General features: G+C 41.3%; 1 protein-coding gene, 2 long non-coding RNA genes and 7 other non-coding genes across 10 annotated transcripts in view; 6 read left to right on the forward strand and 4 right to left on the reverse strand.

Moving 5' to 3' along the window:
• The window catches only part of LOC148682168 (uncharacterized), a 283001-nt gene that overhangs the window by 175911 nt on the left and 89854 nt on the right, over nt 1-17236 (forward strand). The window lies entirely within an intron of this gene.
• Nucleotides 1-17236, reverse strand: part of LOC148682169 (uncharacterized) — a 204127-nt gene that overhangs the window by 120417 nt on the left and 66474 nt on the right. The gene's annotated exons all lie outside the window — the stretch shown is intronic.
• trnah-gug (transfer RNA histidin (anticodon GUG)) lies at nt 2547-2618 on the reverse strand. Its single transcript has one exon. It is a non-coding gene; the product is annotated as a tRNA-His (tRNA).
• On the reverse strand, nt 2796-2877 carry trnas-uga (transfer RNA serine (anticodon UGA)). Its single transcript has one exon. It is a non-coding gene; the product is annotated as a tRNA-Ser (tRNA).
• On the reverse strand, nt 2995-3067 carry trnak-uuu (transfer RNA lysine (anticodon UUU)). The gene has a single exon. It is a non-coding gene; the product is annotated as a tRNA-Lys (tRNA).
• LOC147836794 (uncharacterized) lies at nt 5467-7593 on the forward strand. The gene is made up of 2 exons (XM_088650807.1): nt 5467-5958; nt 6043-7593. The coding sequence occupies exons 1-2, from the start codon at nt 5903-5905 to the stop codon at nt 6653-6655; spliced, it is 669 nt and encodes a 222-aa protein (XP_088506933.1). The 5' UTR covers nt 5467-5902; the 3' UTR covers nt 6656-7593.
• trnaq-cug (transfer RNA glutamine (anticodon CUG)) lies at nt 9526-9597 on the forward strand. The gene has a single exon. It is a non-coding gene; the product is annotated as a tRNA-Gln (tRNA).
• trnai-aau (transfer RNA isoleucine (anticodon AAU)) lies at nt 9705-9778 on the forward strand. The gene has a single exon. It is a non-coding gene; the product is annotated as a tRNA-Ile (tRNA).
• Nucleotides 10729-10800, forward strand: trnaq-cug (transfer RNA glutamine (anticodon CUG)). The gene has a single exon. It is a non-coding gene; the product is annotated as a tRNA-Gln (tRNA).
• On the forward strand, nt 11941-12012 carry trnaq-cug (transfer RNA glutamine (anticodon CUG)). Its single transcript has one exon. It is a non-coding gene; the product is annotated as a tRNA-Gln (tRNA).

The following is a 17236-nucleotide window of genomic DNA, read 5'->3' on the forward strand; positions in this document are numbered from 1 at the left end:
CGACATGGTTTCGGGTGATCAGTTCGCACGGCGTCGCGCTTGATTTGAGTTGAATTTGAATCACTTTGAAGAGATTTTGTCTGTAACAGTACGACTGTACAGACATCTTAACTATCCGACCATGCGTGATCAGCAAAGAGATAACCAGATGACCAATAATTCTTGGCTAGAAATTGCAACAGCCATGGAAAGGAAGTGTTTTGTTAAAGTTTGGAAAAACCTGGGGGATAAGTTTATTACAACAAAAAAGAGGCCATGGCAAAAGTGGAGACCCAGGTGGTTTTAAGATTACAGAATATGTTTTTCCACCATTTATAGGTTTTACACTGATGGATCATTTTGAAGTTAAAGCAATGTAACAAAAATTAAGTAACAAATTAAGTATTTGATAACTGGAAAATAATATATGAACCCATCGGCTAACAGTATACTGATGCCCAATTTCTAGGCTTTATTGGTGATGATGGACAGGATTGTTGGACCATTATTGCCTTTTCAGCTCATTAGTAGAGGACAGAAACTAGCCAGACAATAATGTATCAATTGTTGAGTGGGCAAAATTTATTTTTTATTTTTTTTTGCTATTATTCTTGCCAGAATAATAATAAAAAAAATTGTAGAGTAACCCATGTTCTGTTGTCAGTGATATTTAACTTTAATAGGTAGAACTGTCCGAGATATAAACAAAAGTGAGTGATGCATCAAACTTTGATTTAAAAAATCTTGAAAAGTTATAAAACTTTATAATCATTCATTAATTTTCTTTTTGGCTTAGTTCCTTTATTAATCTGGGGTCGCCATAGCAGAATGAACCGCCAATTTATCCAGCATATGTTTTACACAGCGGATGCCCTTCCAGCTGCAACCCGTTCTCATTTACAACAACAGACAATTTAGCTTACCTAATTCACCTAAAATGCATGTCTTTGGACTGTGTCGAAAACCGGAGCATCTTGAGCAAACCCACGCAACACGGGAGAACATGCAAACTCCACACAGAAATGCCAACTGACCCTGCCAAGGCTTGAACCAGCGACCTTTTTGCCTTGAGTCGAGAGCGCTACCCACTGCCCCACCCCGTCACCCAATGTTGTAATCATAATAAATTATAAAAATAATAAAAAATAATTATTTTTGAAATTAAACAATAAAATTGAACAATATTAAAGATGTGACATAGTCTTAAAAAGTCTTAAATTTGACATTATGATATCTGCAGAAACCCTTTTTTTTTTTTTTTACAAGACTTCAGTCTATAATCTGAAAAAAAAACATTATGGTAAGAAGACATAACTTAATTTGTGTGATATTTAATTTATTAATAATATGTTTAGGCACTAGGCAGTGTTGTTCTGTGGTTTCTGACGGTTCAGTTCGCGAATTAGGTAATTAACAAAGTTTCTCCATAATTTGCAAGTGTTTTTTTTATATATTAAATCATCTATTGATCGTACAGATAAAAGAGGCATCATTTGAAATGATAAAAAGCCGTGCATTTGTGCATATTTCTGTTATCTTTATACTCAAAATAGCAAAACATTGTTTTTGTAAAATAATCATGGTGCGCAGTGGGTATTGCTATCGCCTCAAAGCAAAAAGTTTTTTGGTTGAAGCCCTGGGTGAGTCAGCTGGTGTTTCTGTGTGGAGTTTGCATGTTCTCCCCATGTTGGCGTGGGTTTCCTTTATAGGTGCTCTATAATTATAATCTATAATTAATGCTGTTTACACACTGTTTTTTTTTAAAGTGTTTATAGCATCTTTAAACGTGTTATGTAAAATGTGTTTTACTGCCTGGATCTTGTCTGACTCCGCATTTATGGATAATTCCACCAATACCGCCAAGCTAAAAAAGTAATTTGTAATTTTGTAATTTGAGTAGTTTTTACGAAGAGTAATTTGTACTTTTACTTGAGTACTTTTTAACACCAGTACTTTTACTTGTAATTGAGTACAATTTCAGCAATGTAACAGTACTTGTAATTGAGTACAATTTTTTTGTACTCTTACCACCACTGCTACCGACTGAGCTATCCGGGCTCCACAACAGTAATATACAAGTAGGCAAGGTTTGGGTTGTGGTCGGCGCAGACCTTTACAGTACACTAAAGTTTACCGTGAGATGGGGTTTTAAGCTTATGGTTGGTGTGGAGGTTGCTAAAACACGACAGGTTACTTTGAGGTTGGGTTTATGGTTTTTGTAGGTGTAGACATCAGTACAACACAATAGTTTGGACTTCATGTCATGTAGGAGACATTAAATAGATCAATGATAACTGCAGAATGTCTTTGTGCTGTTGTGGCAATGAATGGACACTCAACAATTGAAAAGATTCCTTCCATGCCTTAGAAGCGTGACTTGATCAGTACTTATCTACACAGCATGCTGGCATCAAAGATCCTATTTCTCTTATATCATATCCCTAGTCTTCCACACTTTAGGAAACGTAAACATTCAGGACGTGCCATTAGCACAGCCTGCACTAAAAGAAGGCTGGAGATAACGGATGGCAACACAGAGTGCGACACCAATGTCACCTTGAAAAACCTGCCGTGACCCGGATTCAAACCGGGGTTGCTGCGGCCACAACGCAGAGTACTAACCACTATACGATCACGGCGAGCTATGAAACAGACCTTGTGACCTATGTGTGGTATGTTCCTCCCTGTGATAAGCCCCTTTCTCTTCAGTGAGAAGACTCTGTTGTTTTTCTCCTCCTACCAGCACAACGCTTTTCCCAAGAAACAATGGAAATGCAAACAATTGACGACTGCTGCAATTTTAAAAAGGGGGAGGACGTAGTCGGCAGGATTCGAACCTGCGCAGGGAGACCCCAATGGATTTCAAGTCCATCGCCTTAACTACTCGGCCACGACTACAAGACTGCCTGTACTGCCATTTCTTTATGCCTAGTACACATATTGTGCATCCAGATGAAACTTTATCAAGCGATAGCTCAACGGCAAAAGCTGTGGCTCCACAAAATGAGCGTCACACGCCCGAACAGGGACTTGAACCCTGGACCCTCAGATTAAAAGTCTGATGCTCTACCGACTGAGCTATCCGAGCTCCACAACAGTAAGTTACAAGTAGGCAAGGTTTGGGTTGTGGTCGGCGCAGACCTTTACAGTACACTAAAGTTTACCGTGAGATGGGGTTTTAAGCTTATGGTTGGTGTGGAGGTTGCTAAAACACGACAGGTTACTTTGAGGTTCGGTTTATGGTTTTTGTAGGTGTAGACATCAGTACAACACAATAGTTTGGACTTCATGTCATGTAGGAGACATTAAATAGATCAATGATAACTGCAGAATGTCTTTGTGCTGTTGTGGCAATGAATGGACACTCAACAATTGAAAAGATTCCTTCCATGCCTTAGAAGCGTGACTTGATCAGTACTTATCTACACAGCATGCTGGCATCAAAGATCCTATTTCTCTTATATCATATCCCTAGTCTTCCACACTTTAGGAAACGTAAACATTCAGGACGTGCCATTAGCACAGCCTGCACTAAAAGGAGGCTGGAGATAACGGATGGCAACACAGAATGCGACACCAATGTCACCTTGAAAAACCTGCCGTGACCCGGATTCAAACCGGGGTTGCTGCGGCCACAACACAGAGTACTAACCACTATACGATCATGGCGAGCTATGAAACAGCCGTTGTCACCTATGTGTGGTATGTTCCTCCCTGTGATAAGCCCCTTTCTCTTCAGTGAGAACACTCTGTTGTTTTTCTCCTCCTACCAGCACAACGCTTTTCCCAAGAAACAATGGAAATGCAAACAATTGATGACTGCTGCAATTTTAAAAAGTAACAGGATGTGGGTATAGTTGGCAGGACTTGAACCTGCGGGAGAACACCCCAACGTATTTCAAGTCGATCGCCTTAACCACTCAGTCATGCCCGAACACGGACTTGAACCCTGGACCCTCTACCGACTCCGCTAAAGCTGGGGAACAATAGTCTGTTTTGGAAGGGGAAGAAAAAAGCACAAGAAAAATAAGAAAATTTGAGAAATTGAGAAAGAAAGAAGCAAAATTAAGGTTATATTTTGTATTTTTTGCCCACCAGAAACTAATCAATGCATATATAACAGTACTGGTTCAAGAAATACGTCCATAAATAACACTTTGGGTAGATCACAAGGTTCAATCCCCGACTGGAGCAGGTATCTAACCAGGTTTAGTAATGGGTCGATCATGAACATTTCGTTCATTTTAAACGAATCTTCAATATGATTTGGGAACTACAAGTCCTCTCAGGATCCGTTCACCTCTCAAGTCCTCTATCGGGTCTGAGTCACTCGTTCATTACGGGCCAATCATACGCGTTTAGAGCAGGAAAAATATTTGATCCGTTCATCTCTCGAGTCCTCTATCGGGTCTGAGTCAATGGTTCCTCAAGGGCCAATAATACGCGTTTAGAGCCGAAAAAAATAATTGATCCGTTCATCTCTCGAGTCCTCTATCGGATTTCAGTCATTCGTTCCTCAAGGGCCAATCATACGCGTTTAGAGCTGGAAAAAGAATTGATCCGTTCATCTCTTGAGTCCTCTATTGGGTCTGAGTCACTTGTTCATCATGAGCCCATCATACGCATTTAGAGCCGGAAAAAGAATTGATCGGTTCACCTCATGAGTCAGGTCTGAATTTGGAGAAAAGCTCAGCCACTGCACTTAACACCACCAACACTGGTTTGAAGTGCAGCTCAGGTTAAATACTCTCTCTCCTCTCTAGAAAGATCCAATGATTGCTACCAGGTGGACACAGTTACCTGCAGGGAGAGAGAGAGGAAAAACACAAAGCTCATTGTCCACCAAAAGATATGTCTCAGGACGCAAGCCCTGGGATAACCGCTATCACCCTCCTAAAGCATATACAGGCAAGAAATCCATTAATTAGTTGTTATGGAAGTTATTCATTAAGCTTTTAATGTACTACACAAAATGGTAATCTAAATGTTTATTTTATCATTAGTTTTATTTAATATGTTTTTTTATTGTTATATTTTTTTAAGGTGAATTGCTGGGAATGGAGCACCTTTACAGCCAGACAGGCAAAACCCTGACTCCGGTGCTCCAGAACCCAGAGGAGGAAACAGGCTGGTGGAGGAAGTAGATGACGAGGATCTACAAGATGACGGGTTTGAGGAGGAGATCATGGAGGACATCACAGTTCCAGTGCTGTATGAGGATGACCCCTGCCGTGATCTTAGAAACAGCCTCTCATCTTCGCCTCTGCCTCAGTCCCCAGCATCACTGGCTGAGCTGTCCACATCTGCTGGTGGAGAAGGACAGCTTCCTAGCCCAGCCCCCTCAGTGCCGTCACAGCCATCCAAGTCTGGAGACAGTCTCTCTGTTGAGGCTCAGGTAAGATATATTAAGAACTTAATTTGATTTAGTCTTTTTTTATTCCACATATACTACATTTATTCTGTATTTACCAGGGAGTAAATCATTGGACCTGATGGCATTGCTGGGTGGGACAAGGTCCAGGATCTGGCTGCTTATTTGGTAGGTCTTCGTGAGGCTCCTTACCTCACTGACCTGCAGGTGACAGAGGCCATCCAGCTGTGGACAGCTCTCCTGGATGTTGATAAACAGCGCATCAACTACCAGCCTCGACATCAGCCTCAGCTGACACATGCGCGCTTTAAGGCACCGAAGCGCTCCGGAGTCACTGCAGGTGTGGAGAGCGTCAAGCGCTGTCTGATTGGACATCCTGGGGGTCCAGCACAGTGGCCTAGCACCAGCCGCTTGGTTGAGGCCATTTGTACAAAGCTGTGTGCCGTTCACAAGTCCACTTCCAAGAAGGCTGGTGTTCGCACGCCCAGGTGGTCTAAAATACTGACCGATTACCACCACATCCGGGATCTGGTGCTTGGCAGTCGCAGGCTGATGGATGAAACAGTGATCCAGCTTTTTGAGCTAAACCAGAAGACGCTTATTCAGTGGTAAGCAAAGCACATTATTTTCTTTAAATTACCTGAATACTTCTAAATTAATATATATGTATAATACATATCATTTATTATCAGGTTTCAACGGAGGCAAAAGGATCAGGAAATGAGTGTACTCACTCAGGGACTGACTCCACTTGATCCAATTGCTGTGGCAGATACGCAGCTTCCTTTGCCGAGGGAAAAATTGGACGAGGCACCATCAACATCAGGCCCCAAACACCAGTTTGTCTTTCCTCCAAATAAAGAAGGACAGGCACCTCTTCTTCGACCTGGTCGAAAGTCTGCTTCTGCAACCACCACAGTTTGCTCCTTCCTGCCGGATGCCACCACGGTGTGCTCCTTTCCACCAGCCCCCACGACGGTATGCCCCACAGCGCCAACCCCCACCACAGTCTGCCACATTGCACCGGCCCCTAGCATGGTGTGCCCCGTCACACCGACCTTCACCACAGTGCGCCCCATCTCGCCAGCCTCCACCAGTGTGCCCCATCATACCAGCCTCCACCACAGTGCACCCTATTGCGCCGGCCCCCACCACAGTGCGCCCCATTGTGTCTGCCCCCACCACGGTGTGCTCCTTTCCACCAACCCCCAGCACGGTGTGCCCCATTGCACCACCCCCCACAGCACCAGGTGTTGTACAGCCCATTTCAGGACCTGGATCATTGTTTGGCACACTTGTTTTTAACCCAGACATGAGTGTGTCAATGGTGATTCCATCATTTGATGCACCAACATCCAGTGCAGTCCCAGCTTTACCTGCACCTGCTGTTCCTCTACCTGCACCTGCTCCACCTGCACCTGCTGTTCCTCCACCTGCACCTGCTCCACCTGCACCTGCTGTTCCTCCACCTGCACGGGAACAGGAGAAGGAAAGTAGAGTCCACAAAAGGAAGTATGTGCGTGCAGTTACTTTTAATGTTTGCAGCAAATGTGGGCAACCAAAGACTAAGGAGTTTGGCCATAGCCGATTTGGTAATGCCACATTTTGCCTGCAAATTTCAAATGGCAAATCCTTAGAGAACTGGTTGGCAGAACAGCGCCAGCAAAATAAAGGACAAACTCCAGCTTCAGAATAAAGGACAAATTGCTGTATATATTTTTGTAAATGTTACATGGGTACTCTCTCTCTCTCTCATTTTATTTAATTATTGTGTGTTAATATTTAGCATTTTAAAGTGGCACTTATAGGCCCACTCTTATTTTGTCTTGTGTGTACTTATTTAATATTTGTGTGTATTTTATGTAAAAATATATTTATATTTCTTAAAAAAATAACATTTTATACATTGCTTAAATACTATATTTTATATATTATGTGCCCCTACTCTTGCGTTTTATTATTTATTTATATTATTGTTTAATATATTGTGTATATAAAAATAAATATATATATATAGAGTGTTGTTTTTATATAATGTGTATAATAAATAAATATATTTATAAATAGTATTGTTTTAATATATTATATGTGCATAATAAATAAATATATATTGTAGTGTTTTTATTTATTGTATATTATATAGTTTATATATTAAGATATGTTTTTTTTTGTTTTTTACATTTTTTAAATTGTTTTGCGATTTTAATATTTGTATTCATTTTAATAAACCATTTTGCATATTACTTGTTTTTGTGTGCATTCATTTAAAGTTATTACATAAAGAAATATAACACATATAAATATATATATATATATATATATATATATATATATATATATATAGTATAGTATATATTTATATATTAATACATAAATATATATAATATACTTATATATACATAAACATGCATACATATGTTTAATTGAAACATTTTTATTCATTTTTAATTAACGTAATATGCTTTTTAAGAACAATATCCACATAATAATAGTAATATCAATATAATTGCCTGTGTTACGTCAGTAAAATTTCAATAAGAGCGCAGCTGATTGGCTCCGCTGAAACCGACACTGATTGGATATTGTGTTACACAGATTGTGTGTTCGAATCCAGCACGCAAAAAATGACATTTAGAGTGACATGCAATATGCAACCAAAATACCACATTATGCACAGTCACAAAGCCGCGAACACTACTGCAAGCGAAATTTGTCGCATTTTTCCGTTTTTTTGCGGCTTGTTCGCTTGTGAGTGAGCAAGATGATTGCACCCCTTCCTATGCTTAAGCGAGCGCTCTACCATTTGAGCTAATTCCCCTTGGAAAAATTCAAATTGGTAGTTTTTGGTGTGGTCAAAAAAAAAAAAAAAAAGATCACATCTGCTCTGTGGTGGCCTCTTTGCCCTGCCTGCCGTTTAGTCGTCAAATTGCCTGGAATAGCGCGCTTTTCTTTTGAAGGCCCTACCTATTCCTGCTCCAGTAAACGTGTTAGGAGCCCTGCATGCCGAATGACTCAGAATGACTCAGTTACTCAGATATCAATGCACATTGGCACCACCTTGGATTGACATTCTGCTACTTTCCTGCAAGGCTGTTTTTTTTTTTATTCATTCCCTACAGCTCTGACAGCATCACACAACAAGCTTGAGGTTCCATGGTGTAATGGTGACCACTCTGGACTCTGAATCCAGCGATCTGAGTTCAAATTTCAGTGGGACCTGTTATTTTGCCAGCACCGCACAAAAAAAGCTGGAATAGAATGTTAATCTCTTGAAGGCCAGGGAATGACAGTTACTCTGGGCTTTCTAGTGCTTTAGGCAGGAAGTGGCCGGTTAGCTCAGCTGGTTAGACTATGGTGCTAATAATGGCAAGGTTGTGGAATCGATCCCTGTACAGGCCAAGCTCTTACTCTCTTAGGCCTCAGATGCATTTAAGGGCTCTGCTCGGTCTTACACACGTCTATGCTGCAGAAAAACTATGAAACGGCAGCTGAAATAGCTCAGTTGGGAGAGTGTTAGACTGAAGATCTAAAGGTCCCTGGTTAGAGGTCCAGGGTTTGGTAAAGTAGTGTTGTTTTTCAGTTTTGGGCACAAGACTTAGGTGACCGAAAGTCACCCAAAAAGCCTAGCTGCTGCACCCTTAAGTCCAACTGCTTCCACTTGACCAAAAAGCTATCTTACTTCCAGATGGTCACGTCGCTTCTAGGGACGATTGAATCAGGAGAGTTTCAATTTAAACCTTTTTCGCTTTAAAAAGGCATGAAAACAGAGGTGGAGAATGCAGGCATTGTTCCCGCTACCTCTCGCATGCAAAGCGAGCGCTTTACCATTTGAGCTAATTCCCCTCAGAGAAATCAAAAAATTGGCGATTTTCGACGTGGTCAAAATAGAAAAAAAAGATCAAATTTTGTCTGTGGTGGCCTCTTTGCCCTACCTGCCGTTTAGTCGTCAAATTGCCTGGAATAGTGCGCTTTTCTTTTAAAGGCCCTACCTGGTCCTGCTCCAGTAAACATGTGAGGAGTCCTGCATGCTGAATGACGAGTTACTCAGAAATCAATGCACATTGGTACTGCCTTGTATTGACATTCTGCTACTTTCTGGCAAGGCCGTTCTCTTTTTTTTTTTTTTTTTACTTTTTTTTCTCTTTAGCCCGGGCAGCACGAACCAGAAGACTTGAGGTTCCATGGTGTAATGGTTAGCACTCTGGACTCTGAATCCAGTGATCCGAGTTCAAATCTAGGTGGGACCTTGTTTTTTTACCAGCACTGCACAAAAAAAGCTGGAATAGCATTCTTATCTCTTGAAGGCCGAAAAATGACAGTTACTCTGAGCTTTTTAGCAAACATGGCAGAAAGTGGCCGGTTAGCTCAGCTGGTTAGAGCGTGGTGCTAATAACGCCAAGGTCACGGGTTCGATCCCCGTACTGGCCAAACTTTTACCCTTTAAGGCCTCAGAGGCATTTCAGGATTCTGCTTAGTCTCACAGACATGTATGCTGCAGAATACTTGTGAAAGGGCAGACGAAATAGCTCTGTTGGGAGAGCGTTAGACTTAATATTTAAAGGTCCCTGGTCCGATCCTGGATTTCAGCAAAACAGTGCTGTTGTTCTATTTTGTGCACAAGGGTCAGGTGACTGAAAGTCACCCAAAAAGCCTAGCTGCTTCACCCTTAAGTCCACCTGCTTCCACTTGACCAAAACGCTATTTTCCTCCCAGATAGTCACATTGCTTCTGGCGATGATTCCAATGGCCTGATCGACAGCACTCTATAATGCTATGTATTTAGCGCTTTGATGTCCCACTGCGGACACGCTGCTAAATAAAAGAAAACTGACTTGATAGGGCTTCTGAAGGCTTGCAATGATATGTACTACACGGAAACAGGCAAAGCTGACGTAAGTAGTTTCGCTTTAAACCCTCAAGGTGCCACCAGCTTTGCAAAAAAAGCCAATGTAAAAAGGCATTAAAAACAGAGGTGAAGAATGCAGACATTGTTCCCGCTACCTCTAGCATGCAAAGCGAGCGCTTAACTATTTGAGCTAATTCCCCTCAGAGCAATCAAAAACTGACGATTTTCGACGTGGTCAAAATAGAAAAAAAAGATCACATTTGCTCTGTGGTGGCCTCTTTGCCCTGCCTGCCGTTTAGTCGTCAAATTGCCTGGAATAGTGCGCTTTTCTTTTGAAGGCCCTACCTGGTCCTGCTCCAGTAAACGTGTGAGGAGCCCTGCATGCCGAATGACGAGTTACTCAGAAATCAATGCACATTGGCACTGCCTTGTATTGACATTCTGCTACTTTCTGGCAAGGCCGTTTTCTTTCTTTCTTTTTTTTTTTCTTTTTTTTCTCTTTAGCCCGGGCAGCACAAACCAGAAGACTTGAGGTTCCATGGTGTAATGGTTAGCACTCTGGACTCTGAATCCAGTGATCTGAGTTCAAATCTCGGTGGGACCTTGTTTTTTTACCAGCACTGCACAAAAAAAGCTGGAATAGCATTCTTATCTCTTGAAGGCCGGAAAATGACAGTTACTCTGAGCTTTTTACCAAACATGGCGGAAAGTGGCCGGTTATCTCAGCTGGTTAGAGTGTGGTGCTAATAACGCCAAGGTCCCGGGTTCGATCCCCGTAATGGCCAAACTTTTACCCTTTAAGGCCGCAGAGGCATTTCAGGATTCTGCTTAGTCTCACATACATGTATGCTGCAGGATACTTGTGAAAGGGCAGACGAAATAGCTCTGTTGGGAGAGTGTTAGACATAATATTTAAAGGTCCCTGGTCCGATTCTGGATTTCAGCAAAACAGTGCTGTTGTTCTATTTTGTGCACAAGGGTCAGGTGACTGAAAGTCACCCAAAAAGCCTAGCTGCTTCACCCTTAAGTCCACCTGCTTCCACTTGACCAAAACGCTATCTTCCTCCCAGATAGTCACATTGCTTCTGGCGATGATTCCAATGGCCTGATCGACAGCACTCTATAATGCTATGTATTTAGCGCTTTGATGTCCCACTGCGGACACGCTGCTGAATAAAAGAAAACTGACTTGATAGAGCTTCTGAAGGCTTGCAATGATATGTACTACACGGAAACCGGCAAAGCTGACATAAGTAGTTTCGCTTTAAACCCTCAAGGTGCCACCAGCTTTGCAAAAAAGCCAATGTAAAAAGGCATTAAAAACAGAGGTGGAGAATGCAGACATTGTTCCCGCTACCTCTAGCATGCAAAGCGAGCGCTTAACCTTTTGAGCTAATTCCCCTCAGAGCAATCAAAAACTGACAATTTTCGACGTGGTCAAAATAGAAAAAAAAGATCAAATTTGCTCTGTGGTGGCCTCTTTGCCCTGCCTGCCGTTTAGTCGTCAAATTGCCTGGAATAGTGCGCTTTTCTTTTGAAGGCCCTACCTGGTCCTGCTCCAGTAAACGTGTGAGGAGCCCTGCATGCTGAATGATGAGTTACACAGAAATCAATGCACATTGGCACTGCCTTGTATTGACATTCTGCTACTTTCTGGCAAGGCCGTTTTCTTTTTTTTTTCTTCTTTTTTTTTTTTTACTTTTTTTTTCACCTTAGGCCGGGCAGCACCAACCAGAAGACTTGAGGTTCCATTGTGTAATGGTTAGCACTCTGGACTCTGAATCCAGTGATCCGAGTTCAAATCTCGGTGGGACCTTGTTTTTTTACCAGCACTGCACAAAAAAAGCTGGAATAGCATTCTTATCTTTTGAAGGCCGGAAAATGACAGTCACTCTGAGCTTTTTAGCAAACATGCAGAAAGTGGCCGGTTAGCTCAGCTGGTTAGAGCGTGGTGCTAATAATGCCAAGGTCGCGGGTTCGATCCCTGTACTGGCCAAACTTTAACCCTTTAAGGCCTCAGAGGCATTTCAGGATTCTGCTAAGTCTCACAGACATGAATGCTGCAGGATACTTGGAAAGGGAAGCCGAAATAGCTCAGTTGGGAGAGCGTTAGACTGAAGATCTAAAGATCCCTGGTTCGATTTGGGTTTTGGCAAAACAGTCATGTTGTTCTATTTTGTGCACAAGGGTAAGGTGACTGAAAGTCACCCAAAAGCCTAGCTGCTTCACCCTTAAGTCCACCTGCTTCCACTTGACCAAAATGCTATCTTCCTCCCAGATGGTCACGTTGCTTCTGGCGATGATTCCAATGGCCTGATCGACAGCACTCTATAATGCTATGTATTTAGCGCTTTGATGTCCCACTGCAGACACGCTGCTGAATAAATGAAAACTATGATTTGATAGGGCTTCTGAAGGTTTGCAATGATTTGTACTACACGGAAACCGGCAAAGCTGATGTAAGTAGTTTCGCTTTAAATTCCCAAGGTGCCACCAGCTTTGCAAAAAAAGCCAATGTAAAAAGGCATGAAAACAGAGGTGGAGAATGCAGGCATTGTTCCCGCTACCTCTAGCATGCAAAGCGAGCGCTTAACCATTTGAGCTAATTCCCCTCAGAGCAATCAAAAATTAGCAATTTTCGACGTGGTCAAAATAGAAAAAAAAGATCAAATTTGCTCTGTGGTGGCCTCTTTGCCCTGCCTGCCGTTTAGTCGTCAAATTGCCTGGAATAGTGCGCTTTTCTTTTGAAGGCCCTACCTGGTCCTGCTCCAGTAAACGTGTGAGGAGTCCTGCATGCCGAATGACGAGTTACTCAGAAATCAATGCACATTGCCACCGCCTTGTATTGACATTCTGCTACTTTCTGGCAAGGCCGTATTATTTTTTTTTTTTAACATTTTTTTTTCTTTAGCCGGGGCAGCACCAACTGGAAGATTTTTATTAAGCTTGGCAGTAAGTGGCCGGTTAGCTCATACTGCCACCTGTAAGTCGTGGTTATTCTTGGTTACACCGGCCAATCACTTTGTGAGCTGGAACCAAGATTCACCCTATTCTTGGTTAAGGCAGCCAATCGTGTTCCGAGTTACAATGAACGCTATGGCCAATCAGAGCCCTTATACCATCCATGATTTGTACTGTAATAAAAGATTTCGACGCGGATTAATTCGGATACCAATTCCAAAGCAAGTATTTTTTTAACAAGGTGGTTTAAATTAATAACCATTACAGTAACGTTAATTACTACAACATAATTATTATATGATTGTTATAGATGTTTTATAACACCATTTGGTAAGATTCATGTTAGCCGACCAAGCAAACTGTACAGTTTTACTACAAACATTTTAATGCAGTTTTTAATTAATTAATATGGATCATGCATGATTACATCACTAATAATAAACCAACAATATAAGGGTCACACATCAATCCATCACTAATAATAATGTTATTATTATTAGTGATGGATTAAATTGTGACCCTTATATTATTGGTTTATTATTAGTGATGCAATCATGCGTGATCCATATTGTTTTATGCTTTATGATTAGTGATGTATTATGCGTGAGCATGTTTAGATTAGTTTATGATTAGTGATGTAGTGATATGTGAGCGTTATTATACTATTTGTTTATAATTAATGACTGATGAATTGAGCCTTATATTTATTATTAGTAAAGTGATTTATTAATGTGTGAGAATAATGCACGGGCATTATTGTAACTATGGTAGTAAATGACAATATAAAGTGAAGTAATGTATAATAACTGCATTAAAATGTTTGTAGAAAAACTGTACAGTGTGCTTGGTCGGCTAACATTAATCTTGACAAGCAACGTCATATAACATCTATAACAATCATATAATAATTGTGTTGTTGTAATTAATGTTACTGTAATGGTTATTCATTTAAACCAACTTGTTATAAAAATACTTACTTTGTAATTGTTGTCCGAATTAATCCACAACGAAATCTGTTAATACAGTACAAATCATGAATGTTATAAGGGCTCTGATTGGCCATAGCGTTCATTGTAACTTGGAACATGATTGGCTGCCGTAACCAAGAATAGGGTGAATCTTGGTTCCAGCTCGGGACAAGATTGGCCAGCGTAACCAAGAATTAAAAAAAATCTTGGTTCCAACTCGGACCGTGATTGGCCGGTGTAACCAAGAATAACCACGAATTACAGGTGGCAGTATGCGCCACTGGCCCAGTCTGCGTCAGCAGTGCTCATTAGCATGCTGCTTGGAAAGAGGACACGGCTCGGTCAACATGCAGTTCCTTCAACGCTTGCTGTGCTTTCTTGTCATGGCAAGTTGTGGTGTCGATAGGATGCTCTAACACAGAGCATGTGACAGTCCCTCCCAAGAAGAACTGTGATCCAGGCTCTGAGACTTTCTCTTCTCTAGGAGGAGGTTACAAATGTTAGAGTTATTTTTGTCAGAGCAGCTGCAGCACACCTGGGTGGAAGCCCACAGCTAGGCTTGATGGTCTAGCCTGGTGGTCTAGTAATTAGGATTCGGCGCTCTCACCGCCGCGGCCCGAGTTCGATTCCTGGTCAGGGAACTTCCTTTTCACCTCCATGGTGAACTTCGAGCAGTGGTGCCGATGATATCTTTGTAAAGGCAAGAAAGCTGCTTTGAGCACAAAAGACGTCCTTTGAGCTGGAGTCGAACCTGCGACCTAAGAATTGGTCCTACAGTCCTCCACTCTACCAACTGAGCTATCGAAGTCTTACATAGCAGTTCCACAACCACACCCTATAAGGTAGCTGCAGTCCGACCGCTGGCCAAAAAGAACAGGAGCAAAAGTACTTAAGCCTTCCCATACCGGGAGTCGAACCTGGGTCACCTGGGTGAAAATCAGGAATCCTGACTGCTAGACCATATGGAAATTGCCACTTTTGAAACCCAGTCTTGGCACAAACTCCAGTTCTTTCTGATCGCTGGCACATCCCTGCTCCGCTTGAACAAGTGCCACTCATACACTTACGCATTCTCTCATACAGTTTCTTGGTTTCCATAACCGAGAATCTTCTGATCCATAGTCATAAGCGCTATCCTTTGTGCCACTCTGTTCAGCACTTTGTTAGCACATTGCTTGAAGCAAGGACAAGGCTCTGTCAACCCGGAGTTCCTTCACCACACATTCTGCTTTGTTTTTTTATGGCAAGAGGTTGTGTGGATGGGATGCTCTTACAGGATTCCTGACAGTCCCTCCATAGAAGACCTGAGATCCAGGGTCGGAGACTCTCTCCTCTCCAAGAGGAGGTTAAAAGTCTTTTGTGTCTCTGTGTCAGAGCATTTAAGTGTTGCTGCAGCTCAGAGACCTACAAGTGGAGGAGATTACACTGCAAGTTGGCTGGATGACCTCTAAGGGGTCGGCAGTTATGCCACACGTAGGCTGGGTTTGCGATTGATGTAGCTGTAGTAGACATTCATAAAAATAAAAAAAATTAAAACTGGTTACTCTGAGGTTGTGTTTAGGGTTGGGGTAGGTGTAAAATTGAATAAAACATAGCGGGTTACTGTGAGGTTGGGCCTAGGGCTGGGGTAGGTGTGATTTTAATAAACTGCGATAGGTTGTATTCTGTGCCATGTACAAGACATTGAATCAATGAAACCCACATGGAGGTTTGTTACTGTGAGGTTGGGTTAAGAGTTGGGGTAGGTTGTGTTGTAAAATAGCAATGAGTTTTTTATTATTTTTGTCTCTTTTTCTTTTAATCAAACAATTATTTGTATTGGTCATGTAAGGGTCATATATTAACTGAACTTCTAATGTTGTGGGTGAGTGCTGTGCATACTAATTAGCATTTTTGCAGAAGTAGATAGATGCGGGTCCAAAATTAAATTCAGCTCTGCAGAAACTTCCTGTCTGAAGAGAGGTGTTAAAACTGAACACAGAACACAGAAAGATGTATACTTTGTTGTTGGGCAGAGAATTCGTAGAAAAAGAGGAAGTATGTCGAAGGGGCGGCCAATGGAGGACTGAACAATGACTGACAAGTGACGTTACACCAAAACTCCACCTGTTAAGATCGGTGGTGTATATATGCTGAAGTCAGGAAATGTATGTTAGTTGCGAACCTCTTGAATGTAATTCTTGTATTGCATTGGGGTAATGTAACCCAGAGCTCTGTCATCGAATTATTCATTTGTATCTAATAAATTACTAATATTTTTGACATTGAAGAAAAACCTCTCCAGACCTTTTTATATTGAACACGCATGGAATAGAGATAGATATTCCAACAATTTGGTGACCTCCGACGTGGAAAAGGGGGAGAGGAAGTTATTGATCTGTCGTATTGCATTGACATCATCGGCGCCGAAAAAATAAGGTAAGCAGAAAACCTGTTACATCGAATTTCTGCAATTGGCCTAATCTAAATTGTTTGATGTCATGTGATATGTAGGATTGATGTAGTTAAAAGTATAAGCATTTGAATAATTCGATGAGTTTAAATGTATATATTCTTTAAATGTTAACCAGTCTGTCAGAATAATATGAAGAAATAGATAGGGTAGTTTAGAATAGTATAGAATTGTGATTGTGTGTGGATAATTTGCTTCACTGAGGTTGTGACTCTTTAGAAAATACAGAGAAAAGTCGACTCTGTTAAGGTGTGGTTGATTAAACATACATAGAAAAGTCAACTCTGTTGAAGGCGAGTGTAAATATAAGAAGTGATTAGAAGTTGAGAATTGTGAAAAGCGCGCATTTTATTTTATGTAAATGTTTGTCTGTTGCGTTAGTGACTAACAGTTGAAATAAGCATAGTGTACAGATATTTAGCCGGCTGTATATAAGCGTATATGATATTCAATTAAATGTCATTTAGAATTGTGAAAGTTCAGTAATTGGGAAAGTGCAAGAAGTTTGCAGGTGAAAATTTGATTGTTGGAGGAGGATAAATATTTTTTGATTGTGTATGTGCAGTAAATGCAACATACAGAAGTTCATTAGTGTGTGTGAAAAACACTGTAAATTTGAGGAAGTGGAGGTGTGAAAAATGCACAAGTAATTCGATTAA

Source organism: Danio rerio, chromosome 4, assembly GCF_052040795.2.
Source record: "Danio rerio strain M-AB ecotype USA chromosome 4, GRCz13ab, whole genome shotgun sequence".
NCBI lineage: Eukaryota > Metazoa > Chordata > Actinopteri > Cypriniformes > Danionidae > Danio > Danio rerio.

Excerpts from the sequence above, each read along its gene's own strand:
- LOC147836794 (XM_088650807.1), top strand. The coding sequence starts at position 5,903 with ATGGATGAAACAGTGATCCAGCTTTTTGAGCTAAACCAGAAGACGCTT. Across the intron at positions 5,959-6,042 it reads CAGAAGACGCTTATTCAGTG|GTTTCAACGGAGGCAAAAGG; the intron begins GTAAGCAAAGCA and ends ATTTATTATCAG.